This window comes from Pteropus vampyrus, unplaced genomic scaffold, assembly GCF_000151845.1.
Source record: "Pteropus vampyrus isolate Shadow unplaced genomic scaffold, Pvam_2.0 Scaffold323, whole genome shotgun sequence".
NCBI classification, from domain to species: Eukaryota; Metazoa; Chordata; class Mammalia; order Chiroptera; family Pteropodidae; genus Pteropus; species Pteropus vampyrus.
Window position 1 is genome coordinate 1,013,749 of NW_011889104.1, and position 20,094 is coordinate 1,033,842.

Below are 20,094 nucleotides of genomic sequence, written 5' to 3' on the forward strand. Positions count from 1 at the left end.
TAAAAGTGCATGTTTTTCATCTTATTATTTGTGCTTGGAAAATTTTATATTCAAATATTATGTTACAGACGTCATCGCACTCAAATTTACATTTACACAAGTGTGTAATCTGATTATGGTTCACTAACCAATGAGAAAGACAACCATCCTTATAGCTTAACAACAAAAATGTTAAGATTCCAAGTTTAGGAATGGTAGAGTAACAGACACTGTTCCACTTTATTTCTAATAGTGAGAAACTGAAAACAAATGTCCAACAATGGGAAACTGGGTAAAAAATGGCAGAACCATAATTCAGGCCACAGACAGAAATGGGAGTAGCCATCACCAGAGCAGTGCAACTGTGCAGGGACAGGAATGGCCCTTGCTGCACACTTCTGCGCATCACCCACCCTCACTCGGCATAACCTTGCTGCCTACTTCACTGAGAAAACACAATGTGTCAGAAGATACTGCTGCCCTTTCCCACCCTCACACTGACCCCATCGGCAGCTCCGCCATCTCTTTCCTCTCCCGTCCCAGCAGTGGCTGGAACAGCTCGCTGGAGACCAGCTCCTTCACTTATACACCAGACTTTGTCATTCCACACCATCCATTAAAAAAGCTGCATGTGATCGTAATGACACAAGAAGGTGCTTTAAATGAGAAATCTGGTAAACCAGTCCATATCACCAGTCTTGAACAGTCCCGAACAGGCACAGACACAAGCACTCTTCGTCTATACAAAGCTACAGAAGAAAATAAAACAAAAACACATCAGCTGGTGAAAATTAGCAACAAAGCCACCCACTTCCTGCCCCCAAAAACATGCAGCACAAGAAAATTAACACAAAATCCAAACTGAATTAAATATCCCTGTTTGAGGAATATGAAAAATCAACTCAAATTGAAATTCAAAAAAGAACTGATCAAAAAAGTGGAAGTAATGAAACAAGAGTTGACTAACCTCAAAAATAATACAAGAAAAAAACAGAAAAAAATAAAGACTATTATTACAAGAACATGTTTGAATGGAAACTTGATAAGGGTTATTGGACAAAAGTAGAAAAAAAACAAGATGAAAAAATTAAAATTTATTAAAGAAAAAGACATACCATAGAGAGAGAAAACATGCTAATGTGATACAACACAAATAGCAACTGCAACACATACAGTAACTAATATACACAGTAACTATAACAAAATCACAAACGCTAAAGGAAACATGCAGTCATTTCAAGAGATATGAACAGATTAATTCACTTATCAAAAGAGGAAAAGAATTTTTGGTTTGGCTCCATATAAGAAACAAACCTAGAACTTACTCAGAAAAGCTAAAAATAAAGTGATGGACAAATGAATGTTAAAAGCAAGTGTAAACAAGTTTCCAGTTGCAATGTAGAATCTCAAACCATCAAGGGACTTTCTGCAAGGTTACATGAAAACTCACTAGTCTAGACGGCAGGCTGCATGAGTGTTTCGCCCGTGCCTAATTCTGTTAACAACATGCATTGTTTATTTGGAAAACGCTAGCTTACTAATTTCCTAATATTAGCAGATCTTGCAAGTGTTTCATTCACAGTGTTTAAAAATCACATTCTTTAATAGCACCAACTAACCCCACCAAAAAAATCTTAAAGAAAGCTTTGAAGCTCATAGAGACAGATAAAATGCTCCAGAATTGTCATTTTTGCTCGAAAGCCAAAATTTTATCATTGAAAATATACATTTTTAGTTGTCTTCCTTGAAGTGACAGGGTCACTCCATTCATTTGTGGAATAGTGCCCGCCAAATCTCCACATCTGAAGAAACCAACAGGCCCCTCAGTTGTCCTTTCAAGTAAAAGAGAATATTCGTGAAGAGGCAACTAACTCAGATGTCTGCACACCCGTGTCGAAGAAGGCATTATTCACAGCCGTCAAGACACAGAAGCAACCTAAGTGACTGCCGACCGATGAACGAGTAAGCAAAATGTGGTTCAGCCATACAGCAGACTACTACTACCCAGCCCCACCATTAAGAGACGCACCGTTAGTTCAGTCTTCTTTACTCCCTCTAGCCCCAGACACGCTCTTTCTCATGTAATCTATCAGTTCTTTCTACACGGAAAGTACAAGAAGTAGAGTGTACTTCCTACTCCTTGACTTTGGGCTTAGCCGTATGACTAACTATGGTGACAGGCTCTAAGCCAATGTGATGCAAACGGGGCCACCATCCTGAGCTTCCACCAGGAGAAGACAGAGTCTCTGGCCCACTGGTCCCGGGCAGGCATCTGGCCCTGCCAGTCTGTAGACACACAAAAAAGACATGTCTTTCTTCACGTGCTACAGAGGGCCTTCTGCTTGTTAAGCAGCAACACTGCGGTGCCTGCTAACTGATACAATTTCTAAAGGATTGAAATACAAATGTAAAATATAAAAATTTAAAAAAATATTAAAGTACTTTACAGTCTCATGACAGAGAAAGATTTCTTCAATAAAATACAAAACCTACATAAAGAAAAAGATTGCCAAAATAAGTAATTCTGTTCATTGAGACACCTCGAAACAAGTGAAGGGACAGCCCACAGAATGTGGGACCGGCCACATGCACCTCACAAAGGATTATAGCAGTAATATGAAAACCAGATCTGAGCAGGACAATCAGCCCAACAGAAACATAGGCAAAAGAAATTAAAGGGCATTTCACCACAGATGAAACTCAAAGCTAGTGAGCGCAAGAAGACACTAACTCCATGAAAATAAAGCTATGAGACACCATTTTTAAGCCCACTAAACTGTTTAAAAAATTAAAGTCTTGATAATAGAGTGCTGGCAAGTGCAGGGCAGCAGGAGTCCCACATGGCTGGCGGGAGTGCAGTGCCAATGCCACAGCAGTGGGGGCTGTGTCCCAGGAGACGCACCACAGACGTGCACACGGTTACTGACTCACAGTCTGTGTTAAAAACCAAAAACAATCTAAGTGTCCATCAACAGCAGAATAACTAAGTAAACTGCGACACACAGACTGAAATACTATGTAGGCGTAAAAATGAGTGAAAGACAGCTGTACACAACTACATGGATGAATTTTAGGATAATGCTGAGTGAAAATAGCAAGTCACCACTTAATACAGAGTATGATACTATTTAAAACACAAGCAAAACAAAACATATTGTTTAGTGAATCATGCACCTTCAGTAAATTTACAAAGGAACAAGAGAGGAAATTAAAAATATAGAAGATGGTGACAATCCCTGAGGAGGAAGCAAGACCACAGAGACTCACAATATCTATCTATGCATATGTATCAAATATTTCATAATTCTTTGTGTGTGGGAGGAGAAAATGACTTCTATGTTTCCATGCCAATTTCTAGAGATGTTTCTGGAAAAAAAAGCAATGTGCTAAATTCTAACTTTACCTTTTTTGGGTATTTTATTTTCATGATGACTTCTTTTCAGTATCCAAAACCTAATATGAAAAAAAAGGTCACACAGTGATTTTTATGTATTAATGTCTAATTCGGGTACCACATCACACTCATAATTTTCCTATGATCCCACAGCTCTCATTCTGGTGATTGCCAAAAAACACTGGCTGTAAGAGGGGCTGAAAAACAATTCTACATGCCATTTTCTCCATATACCCTTCATATTAATAAACAACCAAATATTTGGTATGACTTCTAATTCCAGAGTAACCCTTCATATTTTACAACCTAAAAGTATCTATAAATAAGCACTTTTGACTTTTTGACCTTTGCATGTGCTCAAAAAACTCCTGCCACAAGATGGTATGGTTTGGTTTTAAAAGAATCTTTTATTTTCATTTTATATTTCAATTTAACCCATTTCCTGTTTGCCCCTGAGAATACTTGCTGGCAGCGCTTGCGGCTACTGTGCTTAACTAGAGATAACTCGTGGATTACAGACCTAACCTCACTCTCAAAGTTTGCCATGAAGTATCTCTTATTATTATCTTTGCATCGATCTAACCTATCGATAATCTTTGGAAATAAAAGACATCATTCTATTTACAGCATTGTTTTTTGTAGTGGTATTTCCATTTACAAAATATAGTAATTCTCGATCACTGAATATGTCAAATCCTAGAAAACATAACATTACTATGCGTGAGGTTAACATCGCACTCAAATAGCTAGCTATTAGCTTAAGATTCATTTGATGAATCCAATTTATGTGTACACTTCTGTTATATTAGGATTAGAACCAAGTTGTTTAGAAATAACTCTAAGAACAGTTTTTATATTTTATTTTCACATTGAAAACCAGTCAATTTGCTTCTTCCTCAAAGAGCATGTTGATGTAAAATTAATTAATGCTGGCAGTGAACTACACTTTTTTTCTAAATGGGAAATCAGTTAATTTTGAAGAGACTTGCTCCAAATAACGAATGAGAAACGACAGACTATAAAGGACTTATTTTGCAATTAGATTTTCTCAGAGACTGAAAGAATAGTTGAACAACACTTTGAAATAGTACTTGGAGTATTCTGTGATGTAACTCCAAAATGTCTACCAGTCAATAATCCTTAACTTTCCATCTCAGGACCTAACGAGAGTGCTAGTTCTCCCATTTGTTCGTTTCACTTTGTTGAGCTCAGCTCTTAACATTTCTAGCTACACTAAAGCTTTTAAAGACACTCGGTCGCTGCCAGCAATGAGTGCAATCTCCCTTACGCTACAAGGGGAACTAGTCAAATGAATGACAGCATTCTGACCCGCAGCCCTAAAACATGTCATACACTAACCCAGGAGGCATTCTAGAGACAGTATCTTTTCAAACATACTCTTTAAAAATGAAAAACAAAGGCTCACTCAGGTTATACTTACTCTGGCTAACAGTTCTTGCGTTTCAGCAGTCAGAGGGTCATGTGAAAACTTGCAGTGCTGTCCCTGATAACACTTTGTTCCTGTGTGGTAAAACTTGCAAGGGTATTCATGTACCCCCAAATGTTAAGGAAGAGAACAATTTAATCCAACTAAGATAACTTATTAATTTAATGACTTTGTTTTTCCCACCTAAAGGCCTTTCCAACTAGAAAAAATGTTAAATTCCCCATCTAAAATTTTAAACAGTAAATTAATTGGGTTGCTTGAAAAAAATCTAATTTTAGGATGATTAAATAAGTCAAATTTACGGCTATCATTGGGTACATTTTGCCTTTGGACCCATCTTTATAATAGACTACAGATATGTTCCACTGACAGAAGAAAGAGATGTGTATTTTAAATACCTCGAGAAATGTGATTATTTTAAAAATAATCTTGTGGAGTGGAGAAATTAAACTCAATGACAATGACATGTCTTAGAAACCTGGACCCTTTGTGTAGCAAGATCAGTTTACATGATGTCAACATCATGTTCTAGGTAAAGGTCCTCCAGTAAGAATCTGAGATCCCTATGCTGAAGGGCTGAAGGAAACCACATTCTTCTGCAGTGACCGAAGGCACTGAGGCCCTGATGCCCAGGGCCCAGGATTTGCAGCACGTTGGTACCGTACGCTCTGAAGTGAGCGTCACTCTTCAAGTTAAGGGACAGCTAACCTACATAGAGGACAGAACATTCAGAAAACAGGCAACCCCAAATTATGTAGTCCCTGCCTATTTTGATGAAGGAGCATATATGGACAAAGATTCAGTGAATGAATATCACAACAGAAACTGACATAGTCTTTCTGGGATTTAAACAGGGTTCATCAAGTGCTATACTTCATCTGAGAGAATTTTTAAAGAATCCCTCTTTTCTTACTTGGGGGCAAAAAATTTTTGTGTAAGTCAATCACTTCAATACTGAGTTAGCCTAGGATAACCTAATTTTGCCAAAGGAAAACGCTGGTTTCACTCAAGATTATACATATTTAAAATGTCCTATAAATATTTATGAAAAATAAAGTTACAATATCTTGTGGTAAAGGATATTATGCAAATATAGACAGTTTTCACCTCTGGTACAATATCCTTGTACATAAAACTTACACATTTCCTTTTTCTTCTCTATCTCTGCATCATGATCAAATTTACACTGGTCTCCCTAGGGCAAAAGAAGGAACAAGGAAAAGCTGCTATTTCTCATAGTTAAGCCATTACAATTCCTACCAGACATTAGACAAGCAAATAACTTGGGAAAAAAACAAAGTCTCAGAAGCTGTTTAGTCTACTTCTTAATGACTTATCATATAGCCATCTCACACTTATCTGCTTAAAATTTTGGTAAATCCTAAACATTCTTAATACAATCCACTTTTTAAAAATTATCTACTTTCTTAAACATAAAAGAGTATTTCAGTAAAATTTTCTAAGTGAACCGTTCCCAGAAGGAAACGGTTTTAAAGATGCCTTTAGAGTGTGTAATAGAGTGTTAGTACATTTTTGCGACACCTTACACTTTTGTATATTTTTGCTTCCACACTTTTCGTACCTTAATACATTTCCTTTCGAGGAAGTATTTACACACTTGCTTCCCCCTGCGCTCCACAGTGTGCTGGCTGATGAACCCTGGGCTCAACCTCATGCGCTGCTGCTTCTCTTTAGGTTTACCACCCTTTGCAAACAAAAACGAAATGCGAGGAATAGAAAATTAAGTACTTAATTCCATTGCACAAAATTATTTTCAACCACCTTTATGACATTAAGAGATGACCAGCTTTACGTGGAAGACCTGGATTTCTGGACACCAACTGAAAAGTGAATATTTGGGCAGTTTCAACAGCATCTCACCACTGTTTATGCAACTGGCTCATTTTATTCTACTTTGCCCTTATTTTTAAAAATGAATTAAAAAATAAAGTGGTACCACTTGTGATAAGAAGCAAAGTCTAAGAACAAGGCTCTTTAGAACAGTGAGGACAAAACTAGAAACCAAAAGATGAGCCAGAAGCAATGTACTCTTTAATCCCAGTGAGGTACTCGGTGAGCTGAGCGCACCAACCGGCTTACAGTAACACATGTCACTGGAACAAGACCCTCAAGGATGGCAACAGAGGTACAAAAACAAAAGGGGAATTTCATGATGCATCTTAACTCTTTAGAAGCGTAAACCACTTTTAGCGTGTTAAGTCACAATGCAGTTTACAGCTTCTGCACACCAAATCTGAGTAGTTCGAGAAAAACAGTACATGCAAAGAAGGGAGCTGACTACACATTTACACAATCTGCTTCGTAACAATGTCACATTTCTACTTAGTACCATCAAATATGTCTCAATCATATGAGTCAGTTTAAATCTTTGGTTTTATGTGACCTTACTAAACTCTACAGTGGGTGCCGGCAGCTCCTGTGTGACAAGGAAGCAGATGGAGGCAGCTTCACTACTGACAACCCTCGCTCTGTAACTTGTCACTGAGGGTCAGAAAGAAATATCCAAGGGCATGTCAGAGTTCTCTACCCCGTGTACATCCTCGTACCTGCGAGCCACTGTTCCCCGAACAAGTATCTGAGCCCTTCTCTGCAGCACCAGGCCATTTCCGCTTCATTTTCTTCTGTTTACCATTCTTGCGAGCAGCTTTAAGGTTTTTATTTTTTTGTTTACCAGCTAAAAACAGAAAGTCAATTTTAAAGATGGCATAAAATACAATAGCAGTTTACTCTTAAGAAGCAAATTCTATAAAATCCAGAAGTCCTCCTGCTCTTTCAGTGAATGGGTGTGACATGGTTCTGTCTTTCTAGAATTGGGATTGAGACCAATGAGGGAACTGATACGGTCTGGACTCCAATGCACTCTCTATGAAAATACATAGGGTGTTGTCAGGGGAAAAGTCAGCTCCTTCCCAAATGGTCAGAGCCCACTGGCTCACACGGAACCTGCCATAGCCTCTAACAGTGAATGCTGCCGATGGCTAAACTGAACACAGATGCCACTATCAGACTGGTGACTGAAAACACATCGTACAGATTAAATTTATCTGTGATCCATTTTAAACAAGAAAACATTTAAAGAGGAAAAAAAAAAACTCAGTAAAGTGAGAGGATTAAGACTTTAATTTCATTACAATCATCATTTGTCCTCATGCCTATGGCTAAACTTCATTTTAGTAAACTGAAAAAAAATGTGTGTCGGAGTTTAGTTTGACACTCCACCGTCCCAGACACTAAGTAAATTCCTCTTTAGATGACAGCAATACAAACAGGCTTAGCTCATCCTTCACACGTGCAGGGCCCGAGGTTACACATTCTCCCTTTCAAAGGTATCACAGCCTTTGAGAACCCTCCTGACCACCTAGCTCCTCCTGCAAACCAAGCATCTGCGCACCATGTGGCTGGGTCTCAGGGACCCGGGTCCTGCAAGCTCATGCCTGAGTGAAGATCTGTGACACCCAAGGCCTCATAGTGAGGTAATGTGTAGGACAGCCCCGCCCCCTTCGGACAGGGACACGGACACAGGACTCCCCCTCTACATGGACAGCCTTTACCTTTCTGGGTGCCCTGCGCTCTCTCCTTCTCCACGGGTTCCAAAGGGACTGGCAAGGACTGAGCAGCCTTGGCCATTTCCTTGGCCTGAATATACTGCTGCAGCTCTTTAGCAAAGTTATCTTCTGGTTCCCGACCGCAGACATCGCTATCGCTGTATACGTCGTAATCCCTACTTCGTGATTTCCTACGCAGCAAACTCTTCGGTGATGCCGTAGAGTTTCCAAAGTGCCTAAACTAAGAAAAAACAAAAACTTCAACTTCTAAAGTCCAGTGTGATTCAAAACAATCTGATTACAAAGCAGCAGCAAAGACTGGCTGTGCACTGACTGTGGCCAAGGGTAGAGGACCGGTACATGCAGGTTCACGTGCTATTCTTCCCAGTCTTACGTATCTGGAATTCTCCAGAATTAAAACAACAAAACGAAACAAAGAAACAAAAAAACAACTAGCATGACATAGCCATTCTTAAAGATAATTTTAGGGAAGATTCAGAATCTGTATGCAGTATGAACTTTACTGAATTAGAAGACTAAATCTCCAAGTCTTAATTCTGTGATATCAAGCAATTACAGTATTATAGTTCACATTTTATTTCTCCCTTTGCATCGCCTATACTTTTAAATGACTTAATTCAATAACTCATTATTTCATAAATACTAGTAAACTGTAATGGCCCACCATAAAACTCAATGCACTAAGATACATCACAGCTACCAAAGCCTTTTCTTTTTACCTATAATTTCCAGCATTCGTGGCAGGCGAAGTGGCAGCCATGATGATGTGGAAGAAAGAACTGCCTGGTTCCCTGTAATCAGGTTAACTTTACTTTCAGAATCTGTCTTCTAACTGTTGGAGCTGCCCCAGAGGTAACAGCTATAGGCATAGACACCCACTAGAGCAAGAGTCAGGGCTGGCAGCTGACCCTGGGCAGCCTGGGGTGATCAAAGCAGACAACTAGCACTTTGTGTATAAAAAATTTCCTAATATTGGTTACACAGGCGTACAAGCCATATAATTATCATCACTATGTATGAGACATTTCAATTAAAAAGTGTATTAGAAATGTCCACACGTGACAGGGCTCCAATTTTGATGTCAGAAGAAATGTCGTGTCTATCACTGAAATGACCGATGGCCCTGCCCCAGAGCCTGCTTCCAGGCCTGGGCTCTCACCTACTTTCACATAACCAATGAAGGCAGAGAACACAAAGCAAGCAAGAAACAGAAGTATCACTACTGCACACTGCACGAGCTGCTACAATTCAGTGGTTTACCTCTGACGGTTGACAGTAGAACTAGGAGTTGTACCACCAGAGGGAGGACTGTAAGCCCAGAGGACGAACCTGTTGCAGGATCCCAACATGCCGAGATAGCTTCCTGGGCTGCGCCGGCCTCAATGAACATCTTACCTTCCCCAACTGACAGCACACAGCAAGCATGTGCACAGAACTCCAGTCAGGAGTTGGCAAACGTCGGCCTGGCCTCCTGTAAACAAGGTTCTGCTGGAAAGTGGTCACACCACCCTTCCTTCGTGTTATTTCAGGCTGCTTGGCTATGACAGAGACGACGTGGCTCACAAAGTCAAAAAGATGCCCTCTCCAACCTGCGTGGAGAAGCTGGTGGCTCTTAAGGTAGCGAACATGCTTACCCTGCTTCTGGCCCTTCAATTTATTCAGCGGGCACAGGGAGAGCCAGAAATCATTCAGTATGAGGCAGCTCCCATGAAGGTTAGCTTAACTACGCCGAGATGAGATCCCATTCAATGTATCTAAATCAAATATTACAGCGATCCAGATGAGTGACTCTGCCCCCGCACAAAACATGCAGGCCTACAGCACCCAGGCCAACCCCTTCACTACAAGTGACAAAGTATCTGATCTATGTAAAGCAAAGGAAGAGATGAGATGCGCTGACAGCTCTAATAAAACCAGGACACGCATCAACTATGCGGCTTTACTATGCCTTAGAGGTGATGAGTGTTACTAGTTCACACAAATCTTCTCACAGAGCACTGAACCACACTCACCGCAAAGGACTGCTTACTTCAACTAGCTATAAACTCACTGCTCTGATGTTCGCTGTTCTTTATATGACTTAGAAAGTATACGAACATGATATTACAACTTTTTTCTTTTATAAAGGAATCTAAATAAAGTAGTAATTTTAAGTAAGAGCTTTTCTTGCTTTTGATTCAGGATGGTATATTGAACTAGTATGGCCTTCTGTCATTCTACAGAAATAAAAGTACACAGATGTAAGAATTAATAGTTCCAGAGTAGTGGGGGTTGGGGGAAGTTGGGGTGGAGGGAAGGGACCATAAAGGACATTGATTAGTAAGCAAGAAGAGTTCACCAAGTTCTTTGCAAACTTCTGACAAAAAGCAAGGTTACAAGTGGAGGCTGCGCTCAAGCTGGAGTATAGAAATGGGGCTACAACTGAAGGCGAGTTAAAATTCCACATGAAGATGGACAAAGCTATTACAGCAAGTTCTTTCTGCCCACCCCTCAACCACAACACAAAGTTTGCCCTGGGCAAAAAGAGAGGCTGGTCTCTAAAAAAACTGAGTAAAATGTGTGACACAAGCCAAGACTTCTTGTGTGTGTCCTGAGATCAATCCTAGAGTGAAGTCCTCCACATTCTGGCATTTGGGAGCACCCCAAAGAAATACATGGCACCCACTCACCCTACAGCAGGGGTTCTTACACTGCAGGCCAGAACCCCTTCCCCAAGGGTCTACGGATAGAACGCCATGAAATTGAGATTAAAAACCACATACAATTTTCATCGACCTCTAAATTATCATTGAGCATCTTGTTCTGTTTAAAACACAGGCTACAAACCACAGCAGTCTCAGCAGCATGTGCGCTGTCACAGACAGAAATCACGGTACCCTCATACATCCAGTCACAGCTGTTGGACAGCTCAAATTTCCTGTATGTCCATCACCGTGTCAAAGCTACAATAACTAGACCCACTGCTGAGCTTATTGCTCAATGCATTAACAAAAACACATTACTTCTAGCATACTTAAAAAAAATATTTTGATAACTGTATTTCAGTAAAATCAATTTCCTTTGTAATCCCGCATATTTTTATTTTATACACTTAAAAATGTTATTCTGAGAAGGGGCCTGAGGGCTTTGCCAGACTGCCAAAGGAGTGCAGGGAGCAAAAAGGCCAAGAACTACCTGTTACTGGAAACCTGCCCACCCCCGCCCCTCCCAACCCACAAGCCCAATCGGCCTTCCCATTTGGTGGGGAACTCACAGGGACACAGACCTACCAACACAGCAGCAAAAGATGTCCATCAACGCTCCAGGCCTTTCTTAAATCAAGAGACAGTGAAAAACATAAAAGCACATGACAAAAATCTAGACCGGGGTCCTCAGACTATGACCCAAGATCAAATCCATCCTGCCTCCTGTTTTTATAATGGTCAGCAAGCTAAGAATGGTCTTTACATTTTTTTAGAGTTGAGAGAAAAAACATCAAAAGAATAGCATTCATTACATAACACATGAAAATTATATAAAATTCAAATTTCAGCATCCATGAATGAAGTTTTATCAGGACTCAGCCACACCCATTCATTTCCGTATTATTCCTGCAGAGTTGAGCGGGTGCAAAGGAGACCACATATGGCTCTCTCTTCACTTTACACTGTACTCAGGGCACTAGAAATTTCACTGATGGTTACAGTTTGACAGCATTTTGCCAAGACATGACATTTTTCCAGTACCAGTGCATAATACCCATCATGTCAAAACATGAAAAGTAGCCTCTGAATGCCATGCACTTAAGGCACAGTGTAGTGTGAATTACTTTATTGTTCTTTTAGATGGCAGAGCATCATGGTGGCCATGTAATGACCCTTCAGAACCTAATTTTTGTCAACATTACAATATTAAGCATTCATCGTAACATTCCAACTCAATCATCTCAACTCAATGGTTAGAAAATTTAAAGCAAATTATCTCATCAGGAAATTATTTCTTTAAAGATAAAAAATGAAAATGAATTTGTAATCAAAGCTTGCTTCTAAGTGGGTCATTTGTTAGCCCATCAGAGAAGGCTGACTGTGTGCTACTGAAACCCTGTTTGACCGCCACAGCTGAAGTGGCCAGAAAAAGGAATGCTGTTCGAGAAGACTGGCCTTTTGGCAAGAACAGCTGCTCAGAGACGCGAGGAATTCGGGAGAGACTTCAACAGACTACAGAAATAAAACAAGTGCTATTGAGTGGTTTTCCTTGGTTCCTGATGAGTTGACACTACTCAGTGACAACAAGCTGTCCAAAAATAAAATAAGACACAACACCCATTCCCACTCACATTTGTAGCAGGTTCAAACCACAGTTCCAGCCGTGTTTCATATCTGAACACAGTGCAAAGAAAAATGTCATTTCAAAATCCACGGAGCTGTGTGCATCTAAGAAGTCATCGCCTAGCCTTCCACTAGAAGTGACTAATCTGCAGTGCAAGAACACACTAAAAGACAAACCCCAAGCGGAGAGTATAATGAAGTTCTACAAATGCCTTCCAAGCAAGGAATGTGCCTGATGGAAATCACGCTGACAGACTGACAGTATCTGAAAGTACCCATCTTCAGTGAAAAGGCATCTTCAAAGACAGAATGCATGAAATCAAATCAAAGATCAGCATTAACAGAAATCTATGCAACCAATTTTGATCGGGAACACTAACTTCGAACTCAATTAAACAAGTGATTATCCCAAAAAGAAGAATCTCATTTTTCTCATTAGTAAATTTGTATCACACAAACTCAATTATTATTATATGTTGACTTGACAATAAAAAAGTTGTAGAAATCTGTTTTCTCTCTTGTTATATCAGTACATATACCTCTCTCATTATATGTGTTATATCTTTAAATTGTGCTTTGTGGCTTACAAAGCCTAAAATATTGCTGTTTTGTCCTTTATGGAAAATGTCTACTGACTCCTGATTGAGAGACTAAAACAAAAAAGGCAGGAAAAAGAGAAAGCTGATCTAGAAGAAGCAAATATGATTCAAGGAAAAGAACTTAAGAATTAAAAATAAACACACAGAGATTCAAGATGGTATTATATTCAAAAAGCAATGCCAGAACACTTGACCAAACAAAAAATAAGAACTCTGAATAATTAAACTCTGATTTATGAAATAGAGATAAATAGAAAGAGAGAAAATTTCCTCGAACACAAAGGACAAAGAGAATAAAAATAAAACAGAAGATAGGCCTCATACATGAAGGGTAGGAGTGAACAGTCTCATCAGACACTGAATAAAAAAAAGATTCACAATCTTTCGGAACACCGAAAAATAAACAGAAGAACAGGAGAGCTTCCAGAAAGAACAGGACACTTGTGCAGAACTAGAATCAGATGAGCAAGGTCTCATGCTGGCAGAAGAGCAAGGTCTCATGCTGGCAGAAGAGCAAGGTCTCTGGCTGGCAGAAGAGACAATGGCCAGAATGGAGCAATGGCCTGAAGGACTCACACTTGAATCTATTTCAGCCAAACTATATGTCAACTATAAGGATAAATTCAAGATATTCCAGAAATGTTAACAAGAACTCAAAAGTTTAATCTCACGTCTACAAAACAGTATATGTCAGCCAAATGAGAAACCAACAACAAAAAAAGACGTGACTGACAACAGCCTCAATCAAACACCTACCAACAAATCTGACAAAAAGGGTTTGTAAGGTTAAGACATCCACCAAGAAAGTTATCACATACTGGTGAGAAATTTAAGAAGACCTAAAGACTGGACAACTCAATATTCTAAAGATTTCAATTCTCCCCCGAATGTTCTATAGATTCAGTGCATTCCCAGTGAAAATCCCACCAGGATTTTCTGTAGAACTTGACAAACTGCTCTAAAACTTACAGGGAACTGCGAAGGACTAAAAACAGCCAAGACACAAAGAAGAAAAACAAGGTGTGAGGCCAAACTCATTACAGAGCTGCAGTAATCAACATAGGCAGGCCCTGGGGAAGGGGAGACAAGCAAGCCAGTGGGAGAGAACAGTCCAGAAACAGATCCACCTGAACATCATACTTGATTTTTGACAAAAGCGACACTGCAGACCTGTGGAGAAAAGACAGTCCTTTCCCCCAATAAATGAAACCAGAACAAATGCTTATAACAAAAAAAAAAAAAGGTGAAACAAAATTTGTCTCCCTACCTCATAGTATATAGTATATGTTGTAACATGAAAATATTTTTATCTCAAAATATTTAAATAAAACATATAAAACAGTAAAGAAAGAAAATAATTAATAAATTTGAATACATTAAAATTATAAACTTTTTATCAAAAAAGCCATCAAGTGGAAACAAAACCAAAAAATTAGCAATTTTGCAACACAAAATCCACAATGAAAGGAAAACTCCCTTATATCCAAATAAAGAACTACAAATAAAGAAGAAAAAATCACAAACCAATATAAAAGAACAAAAAGACTTAAAAAGGCACAAAAAAAGGGAAACACAAATGTACAAACATGTGAAAATATCCTCCACCTCAATAGTAATCAAGAAAATGCAAACTAAACTCCAGTGCGATACCTCACCAGATGGCAAAAAATAAGAAGGGTAACAACGTCAAGTGTGGAGCAGCAGAAACAGTCTTTGCATGCTGCCTCCAGAAATAAAATGTAGCAGAACCCCTCTAGAACACAGCTCAGCCTTACAGGGAAGGTGAAGATGCTCACATAAGACTCAGCAGTAATACCCCTAGGTAAATGCAGAGCTCCCCCCACCCCACAGGGACCCGTTCCAAGACCCCCAGTGGATGCCTGAAACTGTGGGTATCAAACTCCATATAGACTATGTTTTTTCCCATGCATACCTACCTGTGATAAATTTCGATTTACAAATTAGGCACGGTAAGAGATCAAGAGTAATAACTAATACAATTGAACAATTATAACAATGCACTATAACAAAAACTACGTGAATGTGGTCTCTCATGTCTTATGTACTGTACTCACTCTTTCACTGAAAGGCAGCACCCTATGGCTTCTCAGTAGCATATCCGAATGGCCAACATCACTACTCTTGTGCTTTGGGGCCATTAAGTAAAATAAGGGTGATTTGAACAGAGGTGCGGCGATACCTGAACAATCCATCTGATAACCAAAACAGCCACTAGGTGAACCACGAGCAGAGAGCGTGGACAAAGCGATGATTCACATCTTGGACAGAGTGGGATGGTGTGAGATCGCATCACACTACTCAGAACGGTACACAATTTAAACCTTATGCATAACATATTAAAGCCTATTTGTGTCTGTGAGTTCATTGCCAATTCAAACCCATTTTTTAGTAGTGGATCAAAATTCATGTATATTTTTTAAAAGAGAAAAAGAGACACAGAGGAGTAGATATTGGCTTTGTTATGGGGTGGCTGTGCCCTCCCAAAATTCCTACGCTGAAGTCCTAACCTCAATGCTTTAGAATTGACTGGATTTGCAAGGACATGGCATGTGTTAGGATAAGCTCTAATTCAATATGACTGGCATCCTTATAAAACGAGGAAATTTAGACACAGACTTATGTATGAAGATAAAGATCAAGGTGATGCTTCTAGAAGCCAAGCCAAGGATCACCAAAGATGCTGGCAAATGCCCAAGAGGTGCGGGAGAGCATGTAGCAGAACCTCTCTCAGCCTCAGAAGGAACCCACCCACCCTATGGACACCTTGACCTCACACTTATAGCCTCCAGGACTGTGAGAGAGTAAACTTCTGTTGTTTAAGTCAGCCAAGTTGTGGTACTTTGTCCCAGCAATCCTAGCAAAGTAACGCAAGCTTTAAGCTCTAAATCAGTAAAGTTAGTTAAGTTAGCACATCAATACTCTTAAAATTTTGATCTAATTTGAAAAAGTTTTTGAAACAGTTTACAACCCATTTCAGAAACAGGGAACACCAAAATAAAAGCAATGCATTAAAAACTGTTTATGTTAAATGACAATAAAGTTCTTAAATAATTTTTTTTAAAAATGGAACCAGAGTTCTTTGATGTAAGTAACTGGGTCTAAAATGCTAACTAAATTGGGACAAATAGGATCCCTAATAAATTTCTCACATCCATTCCTGTCTATTCGATATTCCAACTTCATCTTACTTTTTTGGGAATATGCTCACTCTCCAGTTTTACTTCCCATTTTATTTTCTCTTCTTGTGTTTCTTCAACTTCTGTATCATCTATTTCATCATCGATTCTGTAGCAAAAATATCAAATAACACAAGACAGTTTTTTCAACCTGAAAAGGGATTCATACCACAGCATTAAAATTCACAGCTTTGGCTTATCTTCAGCTTGCCCTCAAAGAAATCTCAAATTCAAATTCTACTCCAAATATTCCGGAAAAATAATGTACAAAATTATGATGAGCAGTAAATGTCAACATGTTTACGAGTAAAAAGGTAAAGCTGAAGTTTTAGAAGTTTTAGATAGCATAATCTTAGTGTTCAAGCATTAGCAGTGTGTCATTCATCCACTCATTCAACAGAATCTGGGTGCCAACCACGTGGGCGCCCTACACCAGGCTCTGGGCCATCAATCCTGGAACACAGCCATAAACTAGCCAGACCTGTCCCTGCCTCTGGAGAGCTTCCGGTCTGCTTGGGAGAAAGAAAGAACAGCTTCCATATGGCAAGATCAGTACAGGTACGCTGAGGAACACCTATCCAGATCTGGGGGCCAGAGCTCTCTGACCTAGAAGGTGTGCAGGAGCTGGCACACAAAGAGGACCAGAGGGAGGAGACTATCATGGGCAGGGCGCCTTCCCAAGTCAGGGGAGGAGGAAATGCATATTCAACTGGGAAGATAAAAAAGAAGTTGCTGCAGACTCACAAGGCCTGAGCAAGTGAACATGCACAGAAGGACATTCCAGCAAAAGGAGACATGAACCCAAGAAAGACGAAGGTGGGAAATACAAGAAACCGGTAAACAAAGAAGCCCATAAAATGTATAGGTAAACTGAAACAGTGGCTGACGCCATAGCCATGGGGGCTGAAGACAGTTTTGCCTCAGCAAGTTGTGACCACTAAATAAAGCCTGGGACCTGAGTCACATGTTAGGGCAAGGAAAGGACTGGGCATCGCGCACGCCCTCATCACAGCATGTTCCAAATGCAGAGCCACCAGTGCCAGGATGTCGACAGCAGCGCCAGGCCTCTCTAAGCTGCAGAGCTCGGGCATCAGGCTCCGTCCACCACCAGGTACCCGACCTGTCCTCATGCAGAGCTGCAGCTTCCCCCACCCTCGAGCGACCAGGCTGTGGGTTGTCCATAGGAGCACCACCGCACAACTAATCAACTGCCAAACCTTCACTGCTCGGCCGTCAGCAAGGAGCCCCACAAGCAGGAAGTAACCCTGCCCAAGTGGAGTAACATAACAGCAGCATTCTGACCACTTTGCTACCAATAAGCCCGCTCCACCTCAGGACCCTTATATGGAGCTCTCCTACTAGATGTCACCCTCCCTCGCCCGGTCAGGTCCAGCTCAAATATGACTCACCAGTGTCACTAGCGAGGCTTTCCCTAGCTACCTCTGTAGAATGTCTGCGTCCCCCACCATCCTCGCTTCCTACCCACCTCCCCACTCACGCTTCTCGCAAGCACTGGCCATTGCACTGACCATCGCCCAACATGCGATCCCATCAGCCTTCACTGCCATCGTCCAGAGGGTTCTTGGAACTGCAGCGAAGTAACACATTAAGGAGACCAGCCTCGCCACAGGCTGACTGATACACATAAGGGTTAAGTTCCTGGCGTGGCACATCGCATCGCATCTCATCTCATCTCATGGTGAGAACAAAAGGCAGTGACTCCCCTGACCTGTTGTAATTTACATATCGTCTGAGCCCCAAGGATATAAAATAAATCTCCCAAGTATCAGAATTTTTTTTCTCTTCTGTTTATTTATTGCTATGTCCCTGGGGCTAAAATAACATCTCCAACCTAGCAGGTGCTTAGTACATGAATAGTTCCATAATAAAATTACTAGGAAAAAAACCCAGGAACCATAAAAGATTGATTCATCTGACTGCATTTAAAACAAAAAACATTTATGCATTGAAAATAATGCCATAGGCAAAGTCGAAAGACAAGCGGAGGGTAAAATATTTGCAGAGTAGAGATCCCAAAATTTTAAAGAGAAAGACCAACGAAGAGAAAGGGGCAAAGGCTACGAACAAGAAACAGTTCACAGATGCGCACCATAACCACAAGGAATTACCATTATCATTCTTCGCCTGACATTTTGGCAAAAGTCCAAGTGTCATAAAAGGAGACAGAAAAGTAGTTCAGTAAAATTTGTGAATGGACCCTTTTGTCCAACACATTTTGGAATGGAGGGCTGCTATTGGGTTTTTAAATCTTGCTACTGTCTACTTTGTGATGATTCACCTTGCTGATTTCTCATATATTTTAAGTTTATTGATTCGTCTTTTTTCTTTGTAACTGATATCATCTACAAGCAATTAGTGTCCTTGTCTCTTTTCAATATTTATAGACCTTATTGTATTTTCGTCATTTTGCCTTAGAAGCATGGTGGTTAAATCATGGGTCCTGGAGTAAGACTGCGTAACGATCCTAGTTTTGCCACTTACACTGTGTAATCTCGGCAGGGTATTTTATCATCTCTGTGCCTCGACTTTCTCATCTATAAAAACAAAGACAATACCTTCTCTTTAAGGCTGTTTAGATGTTAAATGACATTTTACGGAAAGCACGTAGGAAAGCTCCGATGGTAGCTGGAATTAAAGCATCCGTTAAGGTGTGTGAGACAGAAAGATGGAAACAGATTTGAGTGACATGTAGGTAGAGTCAGCCAGAATAAGAGATCTATCAAGAAGGAAAATAAAGGAATAAAGGCTGTGTGTCATGGTTTCAGCCTAGAGAAACTGGGGCGAAGACGCAGGTTTACAAGAAACGATGGTTTTTAGCACTCCGAAGTCACAGGGGAGAAAGTAAACAAAGTCCATTACCCACGTCCCCAAGAATGAGATCAATAGATTAGCGCCATGTGGCCAGAGGTCTCAGCTCCCTTTCAACCTGAAGGAAATACTATATCCAGATGGTGTTTGCTGCTGTGGGGTGGTCGTCAGCCTTCTCTGGTGCAAACCAGCGCACTAAAGGCGGACTATTCACTCCTCGCCCTGAGCTCCTTGAACTGGCGGTTTCGTCCCTTCTACAAAAAAGCACCACTAGCACGTGTTGTTGAGAAATGGTGGATGACCTCGTCCTCCAGATCTCACGTGCTATGCGGACATGGGCCGGGAAGACGGGGGCATCCCGGCGCCACCCTCCTGCCCCGCCAGGCCTTGCCTCCCGCCGCCACCCGCGCGCCCTCCGCGCACCGCAACGCCACGCGACGCCCGCCCGCAAACCCCCGAGACCCACGCCCCCCACGACTTCAACCCGAGCCTCCCGGGAGGGCGGGACCGGAGCCGGAAAACACGGGGCATCACCTGTCGTCAGAATCTGTGGCCAGTCTCCTGCCGAGGGCCGGATTAGGGGGTTTGGAGAAAAGATTCTCAAAATCCATACCCTGTCGAGGCCCGGGCAGCTGCCCAGTTGACAGCCACCGCTGCGTGAGGAGCGAGAGAAAATACCCGGAGCCGCGTTGGCGCGCCGCGCATGCGCCGCCCGTCCCCTCTCCGCATGCGCGCTTCTACCCCCAGCGGCTCCG

General features: G+C 41.0%; 1 protein-coding gene across 5 annotated transcripts; it reads right to left on the reverse strand.

The window, feature by feature from the left end:
• On the reverse strand, positions 1-20,083 carry ZC3H8 (zinc finger CCCH-type containing 8). 5 transcript variants are annotated; one of them, XM_011377857.2, is made up of 10 exons: positions 19,874-19,999; positions 19,013-19,065; positions 16,523-16,619; positions 8,393-8,627; positions 7,388-7,515; positions 6,403-6,525; positions 5,904-6,015; positions 4,815-4,924; positions 3,383-3,432; positions 1-728 (listed from the first exon to the last, which is right to left on the reverse strand). In XM_011377857.2, exons 2-9 carry the CDS (start codon positions 19,063-19,065, stop codon positions 3,403-3,405), a joined length of 888 nt encoding a protein of 295 aa, XP_011376159.1. In that variant the 5' UTR covers positions 19,874-19,999; the 3' UTR covers positions 1-728; positions 3,383-3,402. The 5 variants fall into 5 exon arrangements, with proteins under 5 accessions (XP_011376159.1, XP_023377701.1, XP_011376158.1 ...); XM_023521933.1 differs by lacking the exon at positions 19,013-19,065 and having other exon boundaries at positions 19,953-20,083; XM_011377856.2 differs by lacking the exon at positions 19,013-19,065 and having other exon boundaries at positions 19,874-20,047.
• Positions 20,084-20,094: the final 11 nt, after the last annotated feature.

Coding starts and splice junctions, on each gene's coding strand:
- ZC3H8 (XM_023521933.1), bottom strand. CDS start 20,068: ATGCGGAGAGGGGACGGGCGGCGCATGCGCGGCGCGCCAACGCGGCTC. Junction 7,516..8,392: donor AGCGCAGGGCACCCAGAAAG/GTAAAGGCTGTC, acceptor TTCTGTTTTTAG/CTGGTAAACAAAAAAATAAA. Junction 6,526..7,387: donor CGGGGAACAGTGGCTCGCAG/GTACGAGGATGT, acceptor TTGTTTGCAAAG/GGTGGTAAACCTAAAGAGAA.